The sequence below is a fragment of the Eschrichtius robustus genome, chromosome X (genome assembly GCF_028021215.1).
Source record: "Eschrichtius robustus isolate mEscRob2 chromosome X, mEscRob2.pri, whole genome shotgun sequence".
Taxonomy (NCBI): Eukaryota; Metazoa; Chordata; class Mammalia; order Artiodactyla; family Eschrichtiidae; genus Eschrichtius; species Eschrichtius robustus.
Genome location: NC_090845.1, coordinates 64437565 through 64460770, shown reverse-complemented (window position 1 = coordinate 64460770; position 23206 = coordinate 64437565). Strand labels below are relative to the sequence as shown.

Sequence of the window (23206 nt, the reverse complement as noted above, 5' to 3'; positions counted from 1 at the left end):
CAGCACTATTAGGTCTCCAGCTCCTGGAGGCCACATAGGCCCCATTTACAAACACTATTATAGCCTATTCACTCAACCTCTCACAAGCTGGCCCACTGTGAGTGGGGCCCTTTAAAACAGAAGTCTCTAGAATCAGTGTACTTCATTTAGTGCTCTTTGGAGACTCTTTTATGGTGGAAGCTCTGGCAACCACCTCCTGTGATTCTTGGAGTTTATGAATCACACATGATAGCCACCACAAATTTCTGGTGCAATAGACTGCCCCTTTTGGCCCCACATTACATATCATTAGAGCAACTTCTGCTTGCATATTAAGCCCTCCTGGAAATGGAGGCTCTCACAGGACTTGAACTTGTGACCCTCTGCACCCAGCTGCCCATTATACCCTGGCTCATGGAAGCAGCACCACACAAGCTTTGCATTGCAACCAAGGCCTTCTTGCTGAAATGGAATTAGTACATACAGAGTAGAGCTATGCCTGGCCCTCTACCTTGCAAGAAGAGGTGGTCTCCCCTATTACCATTTCTTTGCCAGATGCCACGGTGCTGGAGGAGGTCACCTCTCTCTCAAAACCCCTGGCTACCTGAGGATCCCCTTGAGATCAACTGAGTGAACAGCAAAGGAAGTTCATATACTTTATGACATCAGCGCCATCACCAAATGTGATGGAACTTGTTGGAGGTATGCTGCTTTTTAATCTCTTAACCAGAACATCCCTGACAAAGGATGGCACCCACAATTGACACAATTGACCAAACTCCTCGAAGTTGTATTGGTTTTGGAGGATACGCTGACCAACAACTGGTCTCAAGTACACATCTTTACAGACTCCTGGGTCACTGCCAAAGGTCTAATGATTTGGTCTGACCACTGGCAACAACAACAATTTCCCATTCAAGGGTACCCCCTTTGAGGTAAATAATATTGTAAATTCCCTGCCTTTCAGATAGAAAAGATATATATTAGGGTGATGGATATCTCTGCCCACACCAAGGGTTATTCTACTGATGCCCAAACTAATGCCCAATCTCATAGATTAGTACAAATTTTAGAGACTAGGGTCAGACTTCCTTAGATGACACTGCAAATACCATTTTCTTAAATTTGACCCAATGGGCCCATGAGACAGGTCATAGAGGATTCTCTGCCCTTGAAGCTTGGGCTGAATGCAAAGGGTTTACCCCTCTCCTCTGCAATGGCCCACAGGATGACAAGCTAATTCACTCTCTACAGGAAAACCTAACATTAGCAATATAATCCCTGCAGTGCCACCCCATGGGGAACCTTCCAGTATCATTGTTGACAAGTAGGTTTTATTGGGCCACTCCCCCCCACACCCCCATCACGGGTGCTGCTCATTATGTCTTGATCATGGTGAATATATATACTGACATCTTACTCACCCACCCCACTAGACATGCTACTGTTGAAGTGAACAGGGCCTCACAAAAAGACTCCTCATTCCCTTTGGAGTTCCAGATGTTACCGACAGTGTTCAATGCGCTCACTTTAATTTTAAGAATACACAACAAAAATACAAACTCTTGAACAAGGCGTTCTATGGAACTTTCACCTTCTCTGTTGGCCCAAGGCAGTCACTCTTATAGACTGTCACAATCCTGTGCTTACACCTTACGGAAAGAAGAAGAAATGTGATGATCTAAATGGGTCTTTCTCCTTCCATTGGCCCTCATTATACTAAATGACCAGCCTTGGGGTCTGCTACTCCATGTCAAAATGCACTGAAAACACATCAGTTGCCTTTCCTTGCTCTCTGTGGTGACACTTGGCATATCAGGGTTTGCAAAGTTCATATTGGGGTAGGCATTGCTCTTTGTCTCTCTTCTCCTTTCATCTACCCCTTTTTCTTTCTCGCCTGCATCCCAAGTCAGATGACAGCTCCACCAAGGATGGATTGTTAGTTCTGATCCACAGAGTACTGAATGCCCTCCGGCATCTGCGACAAATAATCTGGCACCCTGATAATGATATTGATGATATACCTAAGGCACAAGCTTTGTCAACGTTTTCTGGCTACCAAGCATATTTTATTAATAATGACATGATGATCTCACTCAGGAAGTAGAGATCATCACTCCAGGACCCACATCCACAAGAGTGTGAATAGCAGAGAGCGTCAAGAAAGATTAAAATCGTTGTTACTCAAGAGCACCCTCTGCCAAGGAATGCAGGCTATCCCTAACCATACAGACCAAGAATGGGGACATCAAGCGATCCACACTGTGCCCATCCTGGTTCAGCGGCCCCACGTGCCTCAGGTTGTAGCATCCACATGGCTCATATGCTATTATTTGGCCTTCTGGCTTTTCACAGCCTAGCTATGCCTACTTTGGGTAACATTCTGGGCCTGGGGTTCCACAGGCCATTGAGACGACTCCACCTGGAGACAGGAGATACAGCCATTGGACTGAATTACAGCCATGCTGACTTCCACACTTACTTGACCTCTTCAATATCACTGCCATAGCCAATCACTAGATGGAACAACATTTCATCCCCACCTCACTGACAACATTTTCTACAATGTTTAAAGCAGCCTCTACAGGCTGTTCAAAACTCAAAAGGAGTCATACACACAGGAGGAAGCCTACATATTTGTGGCATGCCATACTCTTAAGCTTCTTGAATTAATGCCAAGCCCTCACCTCTCAAAATACATGTCAAAATACAAGCCTCATGTGGGGACATATGAAACAGGCTCCTTGGAGGTTGTTATATCCCCAATATGATGCCAAGATAGTGATCTCTTTTGTTGTTCATTGTGTGCCTCGTTATCCCAGTACATTCATACATTTCTGTGACTCTGTGACCAACAACATTTTATGCCTTAATGTCTTAAATTTGGCCCAACATTATTACAAACCCAAGTGAGGGTTATGACCTTGCCCTCAACCAACTCCCTGATGGCCTAATGGATCATCAGATGACCTCAGCTCAGCTGGTGGACTCATCCCCACTTATTACCTCAGCCCACAAATGGACTCATTCCCCATCCGACTCTTGGACTCATCCCAGATCGAATCTTCCATGACCCCACGCCCTCATCCCACCTCCTATCAAACATCTCCTGCACCCCTCATACCTCTTGTGGCTCTTCCCAACTTTCATTCTTCCCCAGTTCAGCCCCAACCACCACAAGCTACTCTCCCTTCTGCTTTTCTATTCACACCCCCTAATATACCATTATCTGCAAGTAATTTTTATTTAAGCCTCAATGAGCAAACAGCCCATGTCTTAAAGCATACCAATTGTTGGGCATGCCATAAAGGCACCTCTCAACTGCCTGGCCATATTGCAATCTGTCCAGCTGATCTTAAGGAAACCTTCACAACAGCACATTCCATCCTTTATCAGACAAAATGCCCGGCCACATCTCCAAACCTAAACGGTAACAGTTCTCCTGGACTTCCCTTTAAAGTACTAACTGCAGCTATTCAAAATGGCTCCCTATGTTGCCGTGATCAAAATGCTTACTGGCAGCACATTAATTCTTGGTTGCTTGTGCAATACGCTAAATCTAAGATTTAGCCTCTGAGGTTTATTGGTTTCATTGTCCTAAATACTTTTTGCTTCTGCTTTTACTTATCCTTCCACCTCAAACTTCTCCTCTTAATTTGACTTACACCATCTGTAATTTGGAGCCAAATGTGCTCTTTTAGGGTCGTGCCCCTAAACAAACTGAATCAATCTTGTCGCCATGCATGAAGCATGCTATATTCTTACCAACTGAGCTAAATCTGCTGACTACATTGGGAATCACTGGTCCCACCTCAGGAGCCCACAGTATTCTACAACACAATTAAATAATGGATGCCAATTACAAAATGTTCAAAACAATATCCAAACATGTGATTCAAAGTGCCATGGTCCTCAAAGTCCTAATTGCAGGCCAAGGCTCTTTGGCGGATATGGTTGTTGATAATCACCTAGCCTGGGACTCTCTACTGGCCAAACAATGGGGTGTTTGTTTTCTCAGTGGTACTACTTGCTGCATGTGGATAAACAACACAGGCAAAGTTACTCAAATAGCTCAACAAATAAGACAACAGGTTAAGGTCGTTAATATCACTCAGATGACTTTTAAATTGTGGTCATTTATACAAAACATTAAAAATACCCTTGTAAGCATTTTTAAGTGTACAATTCAGTGGCATTAACACAGTCATAATATTGTGCAACCATCCCCACTACACATTTCCAGATCTTTTTCATCATCCCAAACAGAAACTCTGTATCCATTAAACAATACCTACCCTTTCGCCCCTCACCTCAACCCCTCATAACTTCTACTCTAGTTTCTGTCTGTAATGAATTTGCCTATTCTTGGTATGTCTTATATTAGGAATCATACAACATTTGTCATTTTGTATCTGGCTTATTTAACTTAGCCTAAAATTTTCAAATTTCTTCCATGTTGTAGTATGTATCAGAACTTCCTTTTAAAGGTTAAATAATATACTATTGAATACATATAGAATATTCTGTTTATCCATTCATCTGTTCATGAACATCTGGGCTGTTGCCATATTTTGGCTATTATGAATAATACTGCTATGACCATTGGTATACAAGTGTCTGAGTCCCTAATTTCAGTTCTTTTGGGTATATATAGAGAATTGGAATTGCTGTATCATATGACAATTCTAATTTAACTTTTTGAGGAAAAGCCTGTTTTCCACAGTGGCTGCACCATTTCACAATCCTACCAAGAATGTACAAAGTTTCCAATTTCTCCCCATCCTCCCCAGCACTTGTTTTTCATTTTGTGATGATCACAATTCTAATTCATGGGAAGTGGTAGCTCATTGTGATTTTGATTTACATTTCCCTAATGGTTAGAGATGTTGAACACCTACCTTTTCATGTGCTTATTGACCATTTGTATATCTTCTTTAGAGAAATGTCTATTCAAATCCTTTTCCCATTTTTGAATTGGGTTATTTGTTTTTATATTGTTGTTGAGTGGCTGGAGTTCTTTATATATTCTGGAAATTTATCCCTTATCAGTTATATGATTTGCAAATATTTGCTCCTATTTTGTGGGGTTTTTTGCTCTCTCTTGATAGTGTCCTTTGATGCTCAGAAGACTTTGATTTTTATTAAGTTCAATGTATTTGTTTTTTCTTTTGTTTCCTATGCTTTTGGTGTCATATCCATGAAATCACTGTCAAATCCAAGGCATAAAGATTTTCTACTACATTTTCTTCTAAGAGTTTTACAGTTTTAGCTCTTACATTTAGGTTCTCAATACATGTTGAGTTAATTTTTATAGGTGATGTTAGGCCAGTGTCTAATTTCATTCTTTTTCCTGTAGATATCCAATTTTCCCTGAACCATTTGTTGAAAAGATTGTCCTTTCCTCTTCAAATGGTCTTGGCACCCTTGTTGAAAATTAATTGACCATATATGCAAGGATTTAATCCTAGGCTGTCTATTCTCTTACATATATGTCTGTTTTTATGACAGTTCCACACATTCTGATTGCTTTAGCTTTGTAGTAAGTTTTGAAAACTAGAAGGGTGGTCCTCCAACTTTGTTATTTTTTTTTTCAAGATTTGGGTCCCTTGAAACTTCATATGAATATTGTGATGGGGTTTTCTATTTCTGCAAAAAAGATCATTGGGATTTTAATATGGATTGAATTGAATTTGCAGATCAGTTTTGACAGTATTGACATTTTAAAAATATTAAGTCATCCAATCCATGAACATGGTATGTCTTTCCTTTTATTTATGTGTTCTTTAACTTCCTTCAGCAATGTTTTGTATTTTTCAGTGTGCAAGTCTTTCAGCTCCTTGGTTAACTTTATTCCTAAGTATTTTATTATTTTGGGTGCTATTTTAAATGTAATCATTTAAGTGTAATCATTTTCTTAATTTCCTTTTATGATTTTTTTCTTCCTGGTGTATTGAAATGCGACTGATTTCTTTTGTATTGTCTTTGTATCCTGCAGTTTTGTTGAATTCATTCATTAGTTCTAACAGTTTTTTGTGTGGAATTTTAGGGCTTCCTACATGTAAGATTAAGTGGTCTGTGAACAGAGATGATTTAACTTCATCCTACCTCATGTGGATGCCTTTTATTTCTTTTCCTTCCCTAATTACTCTGGATAGAACTTCAAATATTCTGTTATATAGAAGTGTCAAAAGCAGATATCCTGTCTGTTCCTGGTAAGAAGGGAAAAGCTTTCAGACTTTTACCACAGAGTGTGATCTTAGCTGTGGGTTTTTCACATGGCCTCATCTTGTTGGGAATGTTTCTTTGTAGTCACAGTTTATTGAATGTTTTTACCGTTAAAGGGAGTCGAGTTTTTCAATTATATTTCTGTACCGATTGAGATGATCAAGTAATTTTTTTACCTTTCATTCTATTAATGTAGTATATTACATTTATTTTATTTTCATGTGTCAAGTCATCCCTGCCTGCATCCAGGAATAAGTCCCACTTGGTCAAGTTGCAGAATCCTTTTAAAATGTTGCTAAATTCAGCTTGCTAGTATTTTGTTGAGGATTTTTGTGTCAATATTTATAAAAGATATTGCTCTGCAGTTTTCTGGCGGTATCCTTGTGTGGATTTGTATCACGATGTTCGACCCATAGAATGTGTTAGGAAGTGTTCCCTCCTCTTCACTTTTGGGAAGAGTTTGAGAATGATTGGCTTTAATTCTTTAAATGTTTGGTAGAATTCACAAGTGAAATCATCTTGTCTGTACTTTTTCTTTGCTGTGAAATTTCTGATTAGTGATTCAATCTCCTCACTAGTTATAGAGCTGTTTAGATTTTTTATTTCTTCATGATGTCATTTTAGTTGGTTTTGTGCCCTTAGAGGAATTTGTTCATTTTATCTAAGTTATTCAATTTGCTGTACCAATTTGCAAAGCATCCAGTTTGAAATTTGGTGTACAATGTTCATAGTATTCTCTTATAATCCTTTTTATTTCTGTGAAATCAATAGTAATGTTCCCACTTCCATTTCCAATTTCAGTAATTCAAGTTTTCTCTATTTTTTCCTAGTTAATCTAGCTAAAGTTTTGTCAATTTTGGTGATCTTTTCAAAGAACCAAAATTTAGGTTTGTCAATTTTCTTTATTGTTTTTTTGTTCTTGATTTTATTAATCTCCAGTCTCATATGTGTTATTTCCTTCCTTTCTAGTAGTTTTGGGTTTAGTTAATTACAATTTTTCTTGTTCCATAAAAGGTAGAGTTAGGATATTGATCTGAGATCTTTTTTCTTTTGTAATGTAAGTGTTTAGAGCTGTACATTTCCCTCTTAGCAATGCGTTCACTGCACCCAATAAATTTTGGTATGAGGTATATATCTCTTCATGTATTTCCTAATTTCTCTTGTGATTTCTTTTAACCCAATGGTTATTTAAGAGTGTGTTATTTGCCACATATTTGTGAATTTTCCAGTTTTCCTTGTGTTATTGATTTCTAGTTTCAATCCATCAAAAAAGATACTTTGTATGATTTCAATCTTTTAAAATGTATTAAGACTTGTTTTCTGGCCTAATATATGGTTTATTCTGGAGAATGTACCATATGCCCTTGAGAAGTTTTTGTATTCTTCTGCTGTTGGGTGGAGTCTTCCAAACATGGTTGTTAGGTTAAATTGGTGTATGTTGTGAAGTCCTCTCGTTCTTATTGATTTTCTTTCTGTCTTTTTGTTCTATCCATTACTGAAAATGGGATATAAAATCTCCCTCCAATTCTGTCAACTATTGCTTCATATATTTAGGGGGACTGAAGTTTAGTGCATACATGTTTATAATTGTTATATCTTCTTGATAAATGACCTTATTATCAATATAAAATGCCCTTCCTTGTCTCTTATAACAGTTTTTGACTTGAAGTCTCTATTGTCTTATATTAGTGTCGCCACCCAAGCTCTCTTTTGTTTACTATGTGCATGAAATATCTTTTTTCACCCTTTTATTGGAGAATTTATCCAATCATCATATGTAACACCCTTACTTGTCACTTGTAAAATTTTTGACCCTAAGTCTATTTGCTTGATATTAGTATAGCCACCCCAAAATTTTTGGTGACTATACATGGAATATCATTTTCATTCTTTCACTTTGAACCTATTTGTGTCTTTAGATATAATGTGAGTCTCTTCTGGACAGTATATAGTCGAATTAGGGTTTTCTTCTCCTATTTTTCCAATTTCTGCCTTGTATTTGACAGTTTAATTCATTTACATTTATGATGATTACTAATAAGGAAGTACTTACTTCTTTTTTGCTATTTTTCTGTATGTCATATAGCTTGTTTTTACTCATTTTCTCTGTTACTACCTTCTTCTATGTTAGTTGAGTTTTTATGGTGGCATTCTTCAATTCCCTTTTAATTTCCTTTTTTGACATATTCCATAGATATTTTCTATGTGGTTACCATGGAAATTACATATAACATCCTCACATTATAACTACTTATGTAAAATTATTACCTATTTAACTTCAATTGCATACAAAAATTCTACTTCTATATAGCTCCAACCCCCCCTTGAGGTTATTAATCACCAATTATGTCTTTACACATTGTGTGTGCCCAACAATATATATTTTGTCTTTCCTATAGAAAATAAGAGGTGGAAGAACAAAGCTGGAGACATCATGTTCCCTGATTTCAAGTAATATTACAAAGCTATAGTAATCAAAAGAGTATGGCATTGGCATTAAACAGACACATGGATCCATGGAACAGTATAAAGAGCCCAGAAATAAACCCACACATATATGTCAATTAACTTATGACAAATGTACCAAGAATATAGGATGCGAAAAGGAGAGTCACTTCAAAAAATGCTGTTGGGAAAACTGGACATCCACATGTAAAATAATTAAACTGGAACACTATCTTACACCACATGCAAAAATTAACTCAAAATGGATTAAAGACTTGAATATAAGACTTAAAACCATGAAACTCCTAGAAGAAAACAGGGAAAAAGCTCAGTGACATTGGTATTGGCAATGATTTTTAAGATCTGACACCAAAAGCAAAGGAAACAAAAACAAAAATTTTAACTGAGAATATTTTAAACTGAAAAGCCTCTGGACAGCAAAGGAAACTATCAACAAAATGAAAGGGTAACCTACTGAATGGGAGAAAATATTTGCAAATCATATATCTAACAAGGAGTTACTATCCAAAATGTAAGAAGTACTCATACAACTCAATAGCAAGAAAAGAAAAAATCAGATTAAAAATGGGCACAGGATCAGAACATACAGTACCTAACTTTGTCTGACCTTTTTCACTTTGCATAATGCCCTCAAGGCCCATTCATATTGTCACAGATATTAAGATTTCCTTTTTTTTAATTGATGAATAATACTCCATTGTATCTATCCCACATTTTCTTTATCCATTCATCCACTGAAATAACTTACATTATTTCCATATTTGGATATTATAAATAATGCTGCAACAAACATGGGAGTCAGTTTTCTGTTTTCTTCAGATAAATACCAAGAAGTGGGATTTCTGGATCATATGCTACTTCTATTTTTAATTTTTTGAGGAACCTCCATGCAGTTTTCCACAGTGGCTGCATCAATTTGCATTTCCACCAACAGTGCACAAGGGTACCCTCTTCTACACATCCTTGCCAACAATTACTATTTCTTGTCTGTTTGATAGCAGTCATTTTAACAGGTGTGAGTTTATATCTCATTGTGGTTTTGATTTGCATTACCCTGAGGATTAGTTATCTTGAGCACATTTTCACATAGCTATTGGCCATTTGTGTGTCTTCCTTGGAAAAATGTTTTTTCAGGTCCTCTGTCCATTTTTAATCTGATTGTTTCTTTTCTTGCTATTGAGTGGTATGAGTACTTCTGACATTTTGGATAGTAACTCCTTGTTAGATATATGATTTGAAAATATTTTCTCCAATCAGTAGGTGTCTTTTCATCTTGATGATGATTTCCTTTGCTGTCCAGAGGTTTTTTTTTTTTTTAACATCTTTATTGGAGTATAACTGCTTTACAATGGTGTGTTAGTTTCTGCTTTAAAACAAAGTGAATCAGTTATACATATACATATATCCCCATATCTCTTCCCTCTTGTGTATTCCTCCCTCCCACCCTGCCTACCCCACCCCTCTAGGTGGGCAAAAAGCACCGAGCTGATCTCCCTATGCTATGGGACTGCTTCGCACTAGCTATCTACTTTATATTTGGTAGTGTATATATGTCCATGCCACTCTCTCACTTTGTGCCATCTTACCCTTCCCCCTCCCAGTATCCTCAACTCCATTCTCTAGTAGGTCTGTGTCTTTATTCCCGTCTTGCCCCTAGGTTCTTCACGACCATTTTGTTTGTTTGTTTTTTAGATTCCATATATATCTGTTAGCATACAGTATTTGTTTTTCTCTTTCTGACTTACTACACTCTGTATGACAGACTCTAGGTCCGTCCACCTCACTACAAATAACTCAATTTCGTTACCTTTTATAACTGAGTAATATTCCATTGTATATATGTGCCATATATTTATCCATTCGTCTGTCGATGGACACTTATGTTGCTTCCATGTCCTGGCTATTATAAATAGAGCTGCAATGAAGATTCTGGTACATGATGCTTTTTGAATTATGGTTTTCTCAGGGTATATGCCCAGTAGTGGGATTCCTGGGTTGTATGTTAGTTCTATTTTTAGATTTTGAAGGAACCTCCATACAGTTATCCATAGTGGCTGTATCAATTTACATTCCCACCAGCAGTGGAAGAGGGTTCCCTTTTCGCCACACACTCTCCAGCATTTATTGTTTGTAGATTTTTTGTTGACGGCCATTCTGACCGGTGTGAGATGATATCGCATTGTAGTTTTGATTTGCATTTCTCTAATGATTAATGATGTTGAGCATTCTTTCATGTGTTTGTTGGCAATCTGTATATCTTCTTTGGAGAAATGTCTATTTAGGTCTTCTGCCCATTTTTGGATTGGGTTGTTTGTTTTTTTCAAATTGAGCTGCATGAGCTGCTTGTAAATTTTGGAGACTAATCCTTTGTCAGTAGCTTCATTTGCAAATATTTTCTCCCATTCTGAGGGCTGTCTTTTGGTCTTGTTTATGGTTTCCTTTGCTATGCAAAACCTTTTAAGTTTCATTAGGTCCCATTTGTTTATTTTTGTTTTTATTTCCATTTCTCTAGGAGATGGGTCAAAAGGATCTTGCTGTGATTTATGTCATAGAGTGTTCTGCCTATGTTTTCCTCTAAGAGTTTTATAGTGTCTGGCCTTACATTTAGGTCTTTAATCCATTTGGAGATTATTTTTGTGTATGGTGTTAGGGAGTGTTCTAATTTCATTCTTTTACATGTACCTGTCCAGTTTTCCCAGCACCACTTATTGAAGAGGCTGTTTTTCTCCACTGTATATTCTTGCCTCCTTTATCAAAGATAAGGTGACCATATGTGCGTGGGTTTATCTCCGGGCTTTCTATCCTGTTCCATTGATCTATATTTCTGTTTTTGTGCCTGTACCATACTGTCTTGATTGCTGTAGCTTTGTAGTATATTCTGAAGTCAGGGAGCCAGATTCCTCCAGCTCCGTTTTTCTTTCTCAAGATTGCTTTGGCTGTTCGGGGTCTTTTATGTTTCCATACAAATTGTGAAATTTTTTGTTCTACTTCTGTGAAAAATGCCAGTGGTAGTTTGATAGGGATTGCTTTGAATCTGTAGATTGCTTTGGGTAGTAGAGTCATTTTCACAATGTTGATTCTTCTAATCCAAAAACATGGCATATCTCTCCATCCATTTGTATCATCTTTAATTTCTTTCATCAGTGTCTTACAATTTTCCGCATATAGGTCTTTTGTCTCCTTACGTAGGTTTATTCCTAGATATTTTATTCTTTTTGTTCCAGTGGTAAATGGGAGTGTTTTCTTATTTTCACTTTCAGATTTTTCATCATTCGTGTATAGGAATGCAAGAGATTTCTGTGCATTAATTTTGTATCCTGCTACTTTACCAAATTCATTGATTAGCTCTAGTAGTTTTCTGGTGACATCTTTAGGATTCTTTATGTATAATATCATGTCATCTGCAAACAGTGACAGCTTTACTTCTTTTCCGATTTGCATTCCTTTATTCCTTTTTCTTCTCTGTTTGCTGTGGTTACAACTTCCAAAACTATGTTGAATAATAGTGGTGATAGTGGGCAACCTTGTCTTGTTCCTGATCTAAGTGGAAATGGTTTCAGTTTTTCACCATTGAGAGCGATGTTGGCTGTGGGTTTGTCATATATGGCCTTGATTATGTTGAGGTAAGTTCCCTCTATGCCTATTTTCTGAAGGGTTTTTATCATCAATGGGTGTTGAATTTTCTCAAAAGCTTTCTCTGCATCTATTGAGATGATCATATGGTTTTTCTCCTTCAATTTGTTAATATGGTGTATCATATTGATTGATTTGCATATATTGAAGAATCCTTGCATTCCTGGGATAAACCCCACCTCGTCCTGGTTTATGATCCTTTTAATGTGCTGTTGGATTCTGTTTGCTGGTATTTTGCTGAAGGTTTTTGCATCTATGTTCATCAGTGATATTGGCCTGTAGTTTTCTTGCTCTGTGACATCTTTGTCTGCTTTTGGTATCAGGATGATGGTGGCCTCATCGAATGAGTGTGGGAGTGTTCCTCCCTCTGCTCTATTTTGGAAGAGTTTGAGAAGGAGAGGTGTTAGCTCTTCTCTTAACGTTTGATAGAATTCGCCTGTGAAGCAATCTGGTCTTGGGCTTTTGTTTCTTGAAGATTTTTAATCACAGATTCAATTTCAGTGCTTGTGATTGGCCTGTTCATACTTTCTATTTCTTCCTGGTTCAGTCTCTGCAGGCTGTGCATTTCTAAGAATTTGTCCATTTCTTCCAGGTTGTCCATTGCTTTGGCATATAGTTGCTTGTAGTAATCTCTCATGTCCTTTTTATTTCTGCAGTCAGTGGTTACTTCTCCTTTTACAATTCTAATTCTACCGATTTGAGTCTTCTCTCTTTTTTTCTTGATGAGTCTGGCTAACGGTTTATCAATTTTGTTTATCTTCTCAAAGAACCAGCTTTTAGTTTTATTGATCTTTGCTATTGTTTCCTTCATTTCTTTTTCATTTATTTCTGATCTGATCTTTATGATTTCTTTCCTTCTGCTAACTGTGGTGGTTTTTTGCTCTTCTTCCTCTAAGTGCTTTAGGTGTAAGTTAGGTTGTTTATTTGAGAAGTTTCTTATTTCTTAAGGTATGATTGTATTGCTATAAACTTCCCTCTTAGAACTGCTTTTGCTGCATCCCATAGGTTTTCGGTCATCATGTTTTCATTGTCATTTGTTTCTAGGTATTTTTTTATTTCCTCCTAGATTTCTTCAGTGATCTCTTGATTATTAAGTAGGGTATTGTTTAGCCTCCATGTGTTTGTATTTCTTACAGATTTTTTCTTGTAATTGATATCGAGTCTCATAGTGTTGTGCTTGGAAAAGATACTTGATACGATTTCAATTTTCTTAAATTTACCAAGGCTTGATTTGTGACCCAAGATATGATCTATCCTGCAGAATGTTCCATGAGCACTTGACAAGAATGTGTATTCTGTTGTTTTTGGATGCAATGTCCTATAAATATCAATTAAGTCCATCTGGTTTAATGTATCATTTAAAGCCTGTGTTTCCTTATTTATTTTCATTTTGGATGATCTGTCCATTGGTGAAAGTGGGTGTTAAAGTCCCCTACTATGATTGTGTTACTGTCGATTTCCCCTTTTATGGCTGCTTGTATTTGCCTTATGTATTGAGGTGCTCCTATGTTGGGTGCATAAATATTAACAATTGTTATATCTTCTTCGTGGATCAATCCCTTGATCATTATGTAGTGTCCTTCCTTATCTCTTGTAATACTCTTTGATTTAAAGTCTATTTGTCTGATATAAGAATTGCTACTCCAGCTTTCTTTTGGTTTCCATTTGCATGGAATATCTTTTTCCATCCCCTCACTTTCAGTCTGTTTGTGTCCCTAGGTCTGTAGTGGGTCTCTTGTAGACAGCATATATATGGGTCTTGTTTTTGTATCCATTCAGCCAGTCTATGTCTTTTGGTTGGAGCATTTAATCCATTTACATTTAAGTTAATTATTGATATGTATGTTCCTATTACCATTTACTTAATTGTTTTTGGTTTGTTATTTTAAGTCTTTTCCTTCTCTTGTGTTTCATGCCTAGAGAAGTTCCTTTAGCATTTGTTGTAAAGCTGGTTTGGTGGTGCTGAATTCTCTTAGCTTTTGCTTGTCTGTAAAGGTTTTGATTTCTCCATCAAAACTGAATGAGATCCTTGCTGGGTAGAGTAATCTTGGTTGTAGATTTTCCCCCTTCATGACTTTAAATATGTCCTGCCCCTCCCTTCTGGCTTGCAGAGTTTCTGCTGAAAGGTCAGCTGTTAACCTTATGGGGATTCCCTTGTGTGTTATTTGTTGTTTTTCCCTTGCTGCTTTTAATATGTTTTCTTTATATTTAATTTTTGATAGTTTGATTAATATGTGTCTTGGTGTGTTTTTCCTTGGATTTATCCTGTATGGGACTCTCTGTGCTTCCAGGACTTGATTAACTATTTCCTTTCCCATATTAGGGAAGTTTTCAACTATAATCTCTTCAAATATTTTCTCAGTCCCTTTCTTTTTCTCTTCTTCTTCTGGGACCCCTATAATTCGAATGTTGGTGCATTTAATGTTGCCCCAGAGTTCTCTGAGACTGTCCTCAATTCTTTTCATTCTTTTTTCTTTATTCTGCTCTGCAGTAGCTATTTCCACTATTTTATCTTCCAGGTCCCTTATCCGTTCTTCTGCCTCAGTTATTCTGCTATTGATCCCTTCTAGAGAATTTTAAATTTCATTTATTGTGTTGTTCATCATTGTTTGTTTGCTCTTTAGTTCTTCTAGGTCCTTGTTAAACGTTCCTTGTATTTTTTCCATTATATTTCCAAGATTTTGGATCATCTTTACTGTCATTATTCTGAACTCCTTTTCAGGTAGACTTCCTATTTCCTCTTCATTTGTTAGGTCTGATGTGTTTTTACCTTGCTCCTTCATCTGCTGTGTGTTTCTCTGTCTTCTCATTTTGCTTAACTTACTTTGTTTGGGGTCTCATTTTTACAGGCTGCCGGTTCGTAGTTCCCAGTGTTTTACGTGTCTGACCCCAGTGGCTAAGGTTCATTCAGTGGGTTGTGTAGGCTTCCTGGTGAAGGGGACTAGTGCCTGTGTTCTGGTGGATGGGGCTTGATCTTGTCTTTCTGGTGGGCAGGTCCACATCTGTTGGTGTGTTTTGGGGTGTCTGTGGCCTCATTATGATGTTAGGCAGCCTCTCTGCTAATGGGTGGAGTTGTGTTCCTCTCTTGCTAGTTGTTTGGCATAGGGTTTTCAGCACTGTAGCTTCCTTGTGGTTCAGTGGAGCTGGGTCTTGGCATTGAGATGGAGATCTCTGGGAGATTTTCGCCATCTGATATTACGTGGAGCTGGGAGGTCTCTTGTGGACCAATGTCCTGAACTTGGCTCTCCCACCTCAGAGACACAGCCCTGACACCCGGCTGGAGCACCGAGAGCCTGTCATCCACACGGCTCAGAATAAAAGGGAGAGAAAAAAGAAAGAAAGAAAGAGGAAGATAAAATTAAATTGAATTAAATTAAAAATTTATTAAAATAAAAAATAACTATTAAAAAACATTTTTTTAAATAATAAAAATAAGAATGAAAGAGGAGAGCAATCAAACCAAAAATCAAGTCCACCAATGACAACAAGTGCTAAAAACTATACTAAAAACAAAACAAAGCAAAAAACGGATGGGCCAAGCCCAGGACAAATGGTAAAAGCAAAGCTATGCAGACAAAATCACACACAGAAGCATTCACATACACAGTCACAAAAAGAGAAAAAGGGAAATATATATATATATATATATATATATATATATATATATATATATATATATATATATATATATATATAATTGCTCCCAAAGCCCACCTCCTCAATTTGGCATGATTTGTTGTCTATTCAGGTATTCCAGAGATGTAGGGTACATCAAGTTGATTGTGGAGATTTATTCCGCTGCTCCTGAGGCTGCTGGGAGAAATTTCTCTTTCTCTTCTTTGTTCGTAGAGCTCCTGGCGTTCAGCTTTGGATTTGGCCCTGCCTCTTCATGTAGGTCGCCTGAGGGCGTCTGTTCTTCGCTCAGGGAAGACGGGGTTAAAGGAGCAGCTGATTCCGGTGCTCTGGCTCACTCAGGCCGGGAGGAGGAAGGGGTATGGTGTGCGGGACCGTGGAGCTCCTTTAAGCGGCTCTCTTAATCCCCTGTCCTCAAGCACCAGGAAACAAAGAGACAATAAAAAGTCTCTTGCCTCTTCGGCAGCTCCAGACTTTTTCCCGGACTCCCTCCCAGCCAGCTGTGGCACACTAGCCCCCTTCAGTCTGTGTTCACGCAGCCAACCCCAGTCGTCTCCCTGGGATCCCACCGAAGCCCGAGCCTCAGCTCCCAGCCCCGCCCGCCCCGGCAGGTGAGCAGACAAGCCTCTCGGGCTGGTGAGTGCTGGTTGGCACTGATGCTCTGTGCGGGAATCTCTCTGCTTTGCCCTCCGCACCCCTGTTGCTTCGCTCTTCTCCATGGCTCCAAAGCTTCCCCCCTCCGCCACCTGCAGTATCCACCCGTGAAGGGCCCTTCCTAGTGTGTGGAAACCTTTCCTCTTCACAGCTCCCTTCCACTGGTGCAAGTTCCATCCCTATTCTTTTGTCTCTGTTTTTTCTTTTTTCTTTTGCCCTACCCAGGTACGTGGCGAGTTTCTTGCTTTTTGGGAGGTCTGAGGTCTTCTGCCAGCGTTCAGTAGGTGTTCTGTAGGAGTTTTTCCACATGTAGATATATTTGTGATGTATTTGTGGGGAGGAAGGTGATCTAAACGTCTTACTCTTCCGCCATCTTGAAGCTCCTCCCTGTCCAGAGGTTTTTTAGTTTAAAGTATCCTCACTTAAAATTTTTGTTTTTGTTTCCTTTTCTTTTGGTGTCAGATCTTAAAAATCACTGCCAAGGCCAATGTCATTGAGATTTTTCCCTATGCTTTCTTCTAGGAGTTTCATGGTTTTAAGTTTTACATTCAAGTCTTTAATTCATTTTGAGTTAATTTTTGCACATGGTGTAAGATAGTGTTCCAGTTTATTTTACATGTGGCTGTTAACTAGATTTACTGTGGTGATCATTTTGCAATTTATACAAAGATCAAATCATTATATTGTAAAACTGAAACTAATATAATGTTTTATGTCATTTACCCCTCAATTTAAAAAAAAAAATAAGTAATGACATTTATTTCTACCATGTGATTACATTTACCAAAGATCTTTATATCTTCATACAGATCCTAGTTATCATCTAGTGTGTCTTTTTACCTTTTATTTAACCTAAAGGGCTCCCTTTAGCATTTCTTTTAGGGTAGTTCTAGTGATAACTCCTTCAACTTTTGTTTATCTTGAAATGTCTTAATTTTTCCCTCTTTTTTGAAGAATATTTTTGCTGACTATAGAATTCTCCATTGACAGTTTTGTTTGTTTTTCCATTAAGCACTTTAGTTTCTGATGAGAAATTGGCTGATAATCTATTGAGAAGCCCTTGTATGTGATAGGTCACTTCTTGCTGCCTTTTATATTCTCTGGTTTTGACTTTTGACAGTTTGATTATAATGCATCTTGCTGGGTTCTCTTTGGGTTCATCCCGCTTGTATTTGTTTGTGCGTTTTGAATTTGTAGATTCATGTGTTTCATTAAATTTGAGAAGATTGCAGCCATTATTTCTTCAAATATTTTTTCCACCCCTTCTCTCCCTCTTTTACTTCTGGGACTCCCATAATGCATATGTTGATCTAGTTGCTGATATCCCACTCATTTCTTAGACTCTGTTTCCTTTTTTCTTTTTTCTTTTTTCCTCTCTGCTCCTTAATATCAATAATTTCAATTTCATGTCCTCAGGTTCCCTGATACTTTCTTCTGTCTGTTGAAATCTGCTGTTTGTCATTTCAGTTATTTTACGTTTCAACTTCAGTTTCCTTTTATAATTGCTATCTTTTTGTTGATATTTTCATTTTGTTCATAAATCCTTTTTGCAATTTCCTTTATTTTTTTGTCCATGTTTTCCTTTGGCTCTTTGTGCATATTTAAGATAGACGATTTAAAGACTTTGCATAGTAGGTACAGTGTTTGTGCTCCATCCAAGATGGTTTATTTCAGTTTATTAAAACCATCTATCTTTTTGATAAATTAAGAATAAGAAAAAGTTACAAATTTTATTTGACCTTCATTTATCCCTTCACCAATGCTCATTTATCATTCATGTAGATGCAACTATTTGACTATTTGTGGTGGCTTCTGGCGATTGGAAACAGCTCTTATTTACCCAAAATCAGATCTAATGTGGTAACTAAGGATATCATAGATATATAAAGTAAAAATTAATAGGTTGATTCTTCACACACTGTAACTTTCTGAGGATAGTAGGGTAGGCAGCCAAGATGGTCTAGATTGGCTTCAGTGAAAGGAGGAGCAAGCGCCCTTGTTTTTTATTGTGTTTAGGGAGTGGGACCAGATGAGGGTTTCCACACATGGGCTGGGGGTTTGCATAGTTTGAACATCCCCACAGGCACCATGGCACAGAGCACTCAGACATTCTTACTTGTTTGCCCAGATGCAGGGCAAGAGGGAGAAGGAGAGCTGTGGGGCCTAAATATTCTCAGTAATCAAACATCAAAAATGGAGTCAGATTATTTATTAAAATTCACCTCTGATATTTTACTCATGACTGAAATGTGTTATATTGCATTTAATTGAATTCAAACCTGTTTAACTAAGCATTATGGCACTCTATGGGACTTGTGGCCTGAGGCCAGTAAATGTTCAAGTTACTCTTTTAACTTCTCAAAATATACAACACTGAGTTCTTGAATAAGCCATTCAATAGAACTTCTACTTTCCATCAGTGATGTCTGGAACTCTGAAGGGAATTAGAAGAGTTTTGGTATAGTTTTGTGTTCTGACTCCACTATGTACAGAGAAATGTGCAACCTTGATTTATATTTTGGTTATCTGTATCTATAAGGCAAGAAATTTGCAGAGTTCTTTGCCTCAATTGGGGCAACTTTGGACCAGGAATTGTTGCCATTGCTCAGACAAGATGGCCAGCTAATGACTGCCTGAAGTTTGGCCAATTATCCTGACCTTTAGTTCCCATCCTTTATCAGTGATGTCTCAGTTATGGGATGGATAGCATCAGCTCTCCAGCAGGCACTATCATATGCAATGGCAACAATACCACCATGTAGCACATCGACTCCCATTTCTAATCATTCAGTTGTTCCCAATGGGGTCCCCAGGTGGCCAATGGGTTCTAAGAGAAGTGGACCCCCTCTGGCACCATTGGATCTGTCAAGGGACTGAGGAGAAGGAAATCATTTCTTCTTGTCGGTGTGATACACCAGAGAGCTCAGGTTTGGATCTTTCATGTAAGTACCACTTTATTTCAATAAAAGGGCCTCTGTGGTCATATAAGTTCTGTAGAGTTCCTATATCCATGAATTGAGGCATAATGAGTAACTAGATGTAGAAAGTCATAAGTGCAGTCCTGTGATACCCTCCATTCCCAGAAGGGCTCAGTATTTGGCCAGCAGTAGTCACTTTAAGGCTGTGTAACATGGGTTGGAGAAGAGCAGATTTTTGCACCAGAAATGTGTGGGCAACTTATGGCCATCTTTGTCAGAGACTCCAGAAGGCATGAAAGGAATGTACACAAGCCTCTATAGTGAAGGAGTTTCTGCAGTCACTAATGGGAATACCTGTTGTATTGCAATTTGTATAGAGTCTAGAGCTTTTTATTATAGGAGGTTACACTTTGTAGTGAGCTTATTTGCAAATAAGAGAACAAATGAGCTTAAGTAAAATTTGTAAATGAGAAATCTGTTGCTTCTAGAACCAAAAGGATCTAAAAGATGTTGTGTTTGTCTTAACATTGTGAGTGCTGAGTGCCAGTAGCTGTTTTTTGACAATGTCAGAGATAGAGCAGCCCTCAGCTTATCAGATAATTTTCAAGAATTTAACTGAAGTAGTGAGACCCTGTTATGTGTGTGACAATAGCCCATCTCCTTTTTAGTCCTCCTTTATCAATGTTTTATGTCCTGAATGAGTCAAATGATATGCTTGGAGGAGTATGACATCATTGTAATGTCACACCTGTGCTCTTGGAGAAAATTGGATGTAGTTAATATCTTGCCCTCTGGTATGCAGAACAATGGCTCCCCCCACAAAGTGTCCATGCCCTAATCCCTAGAAACTGTGAATATGTTATCTTGAATGGCAAAAGGGTCAGATATGGGGATATATGTATATGTATAGCTGATTCACTTTGTTATAAAGCAGAAACTAACACACCATTGTAAAACAATTATACTCCAATAAAACTGTTAAAAAAAGATTACTGTTAATTAAAGAAAACCAGACATCTCAAAAAAGGGGGGGGGTTGCAGGTGTGATACAAGTTACAGATATTCAGATAAGGAGGTTATCCTGGTTTATCCGTTTAGGTGGGCTCAGTGTAATCACAAAGTGTTTATAAGTAAAAAAGGGATGTAGGAGAATCAGAGTCAGAAAAGTTGTAATAATAGAAGCAGTGGTTGGAGTGATGCTATTTCTGATTTTAAGATGGAAGGGGGTCATGAACCAAGGAATGTGGGCTGCCTCTAGAAACTGTAAAAGGCAAAAAAAAAAAAAAGCAAAAAAACCCCACAGATTATCCCCTAGAAAGAATGCAGTCCTGCTGACACCTTGATTTTAGCCCTGTGAGATACATTGTGGAAATCTGACCTCTGTAACTGTAAGGTAATAAAGTGTGTATTGTTTTAAGCCATTAAGTTTATAATAATTTGTAATAACAGTAATGGGAAATAATACACCTGAAAAGATTGTGTATGATGGCAAAGCTGTTGAGGCATCCATGGATAGCCAGGTAAATTTGTACTGTGTCCCTTTGAAGGTGAATGCAAACTGCAGCTGAAAAGCTGTTAAAATAGGCATTGAGCAGAATATATTAGCCAAATCTGTAGTTGCAAATTATTTACCAGTTTTTGGTTGGATGGAGTCAGTAGTTTCAATAATATCGGGTGTTGGGGCCTTATTAGGTGGGTTGTGGAAATTCACCAATGTGTACCATTTGTATTTTCCAGGTTTAAGAACAGGCTAAATTGGGCTGTTAAATGGAGAAACAGTGGAGATAATGACTCCTTCTCTAAATAGGTGTTGTATAGTGAATTTCAATCCTGAAGACCCTGCACAGCTAAAAGCATAAGCTTGCCAGCAGATAGCAACATAACTCAAAAAGCATGCTAGCCAGCAGATAACAGAGCCAGTTAGCAAGCCAAAGTAAAAGAAGAAAGGCCTAGTGGTGATGGTCATCTTCTAGATACCCTTCTCACGGTGTCAATTGTTGTGGTCATCCTGAAGAATCAGGGTGAACCCATTCCATCCAAGACTGGTTTAGATGGTGAGACTGATGATGCCACACATGCATTAAGAGGGTATAAAGAAAATTTTTTTTTTACTCAAACAATGGACTTTCATTGGAGAACAGAGCAGGCTCCTATGTAGGTCTGGAAATGACTTGTTGGAGCAAATATAAGAGACTAGCTTTGTGGTAAAAGGGGAGACTGGGGTGAGGGTCCCCTGCATGGTTTAAACTTCCCACTAGCAAAAAAGGAGGGAGCTCCTAGGCTTTCTTAGCACCTTGCCCAAATGTGGAAGAGGAAGAGGTAAGTGTGGAGTTTGAAAGATATAAGCAGTCAAACATCAGACTCTTTATTACAGTAAGCATACTATATTTACATCTTAACTTTTGGAAGTCTGACTTATTTGAGATTAGCTTTATTGTATAGGCACATGACCTGTTGGTAGTCGTTTGCTTGGGCTACATGATACTTCCGAATGTAAGTAGTCAAAGGAATTAATTTTACTCATCTAAAATTTATAAGAATATAGATGTGTGTTTGTTTGGGTATGTGTGTGTGTTTCTGCATGTGTGTGTAAAGCTTGACATTCTAGCACAAACAGTGTAAATCATTCTTTCCACACCTTGCTTATAATGGGTCTCCCTAACTTGCTGTACTTGAGTTGACACATTAACAAGTGGTTATAGCTAAACAAGTCATTCGAAAAGAGTAAAATTATTTAATTCAAATCAATATTGTAGAGTCTTTGGCCCTTCTGGAGAGGCCCTAGAACCTTGGAATAAAAAGGAGATTCATAGAATCACCACCACCCACTCGACTACTACCCACATCTGTGCTCAGGATTACACAAGTATGTAGTATTTGTGCAAAGCTTTCATCAGGGTTTGAACAAGGAAAATAGAAAAGACGTGCCAACCTGGAAAAGTTTTTTCTTGAGAAAAAAGGGAATAAGAAAGACATCTGAGCAAAGAGACTTCTTTTGGCCTATGTGTGACAAAGGAAGAACAGAGAAGGCTCACATTAAGGTAAGTGTATAAAGACGCTTGTCTTAGTTTGGGCTGTTAGAATAAAATACCATAGAGTAGGTGGCTTAAACAACAGATATTTATTTCTCACAGTTCTGGAGACCAGGAAGTACAAAGTCAAGGTGCTGGCAGACTCAGTGGGTAATATCCCACTTCCTGGCTTCTAGACAGTTACCTTCTTGAAATATGCTCACATGGTTTCCTTGGTGCATGCATATGGAGAGAGAGGGAGAGATGTCTTCTCTCTTACTCTTATTACAAGGACATTAATATTATTATGAGGGTCCCAACCCTCATGACCTCATCTAAGCCTAATTACCTCCCAAAGGCTCCATTCCGAATACCATCACATTGGGGATTAGTGCAAGACATGAACTTGGTGGGGGGATACATTTAGTTCATAACATTTTATACCTGGCTCCCCAAAATTCATGTCCTCACGTATTAAATACTTTCATTCCATCCCAATAGACCCAAAGTCCTAACCCATTCCAGCATCAAGTTTCAAGTCTGAAGTCCAAAGGCTCATCTAAATATTATTTAAATCAAATATAGATGAGACTCAAGGTATGATTCATATTGATGAAAATTCCTCTCCAGCTGTGAACATATGAAACCAAACAAATTACATGCTTCCAAAGTGTAACGGTGTCATGA

General features: G+C 38.0%; 1 protein-coding gene across 1 annotated transcript in view; it reads left to right on the top strand.

Annotated features, from left to right (window-relative positions):
- The window catches only part of DMRTC1 (DMRT like family C1), a 70965-nt gene that overhangs the window by 21439 nt on the left and 26320 nt on the right, over positions 1 to 23206 (top strand). The window contains 1 exon segment of the mRNA XM_068532631.1: positions 16153 to 16295. Within this exon segment, the coding sequence (XP_068388732.1) occupies positions 16153 to 16295 (143 nt within the window).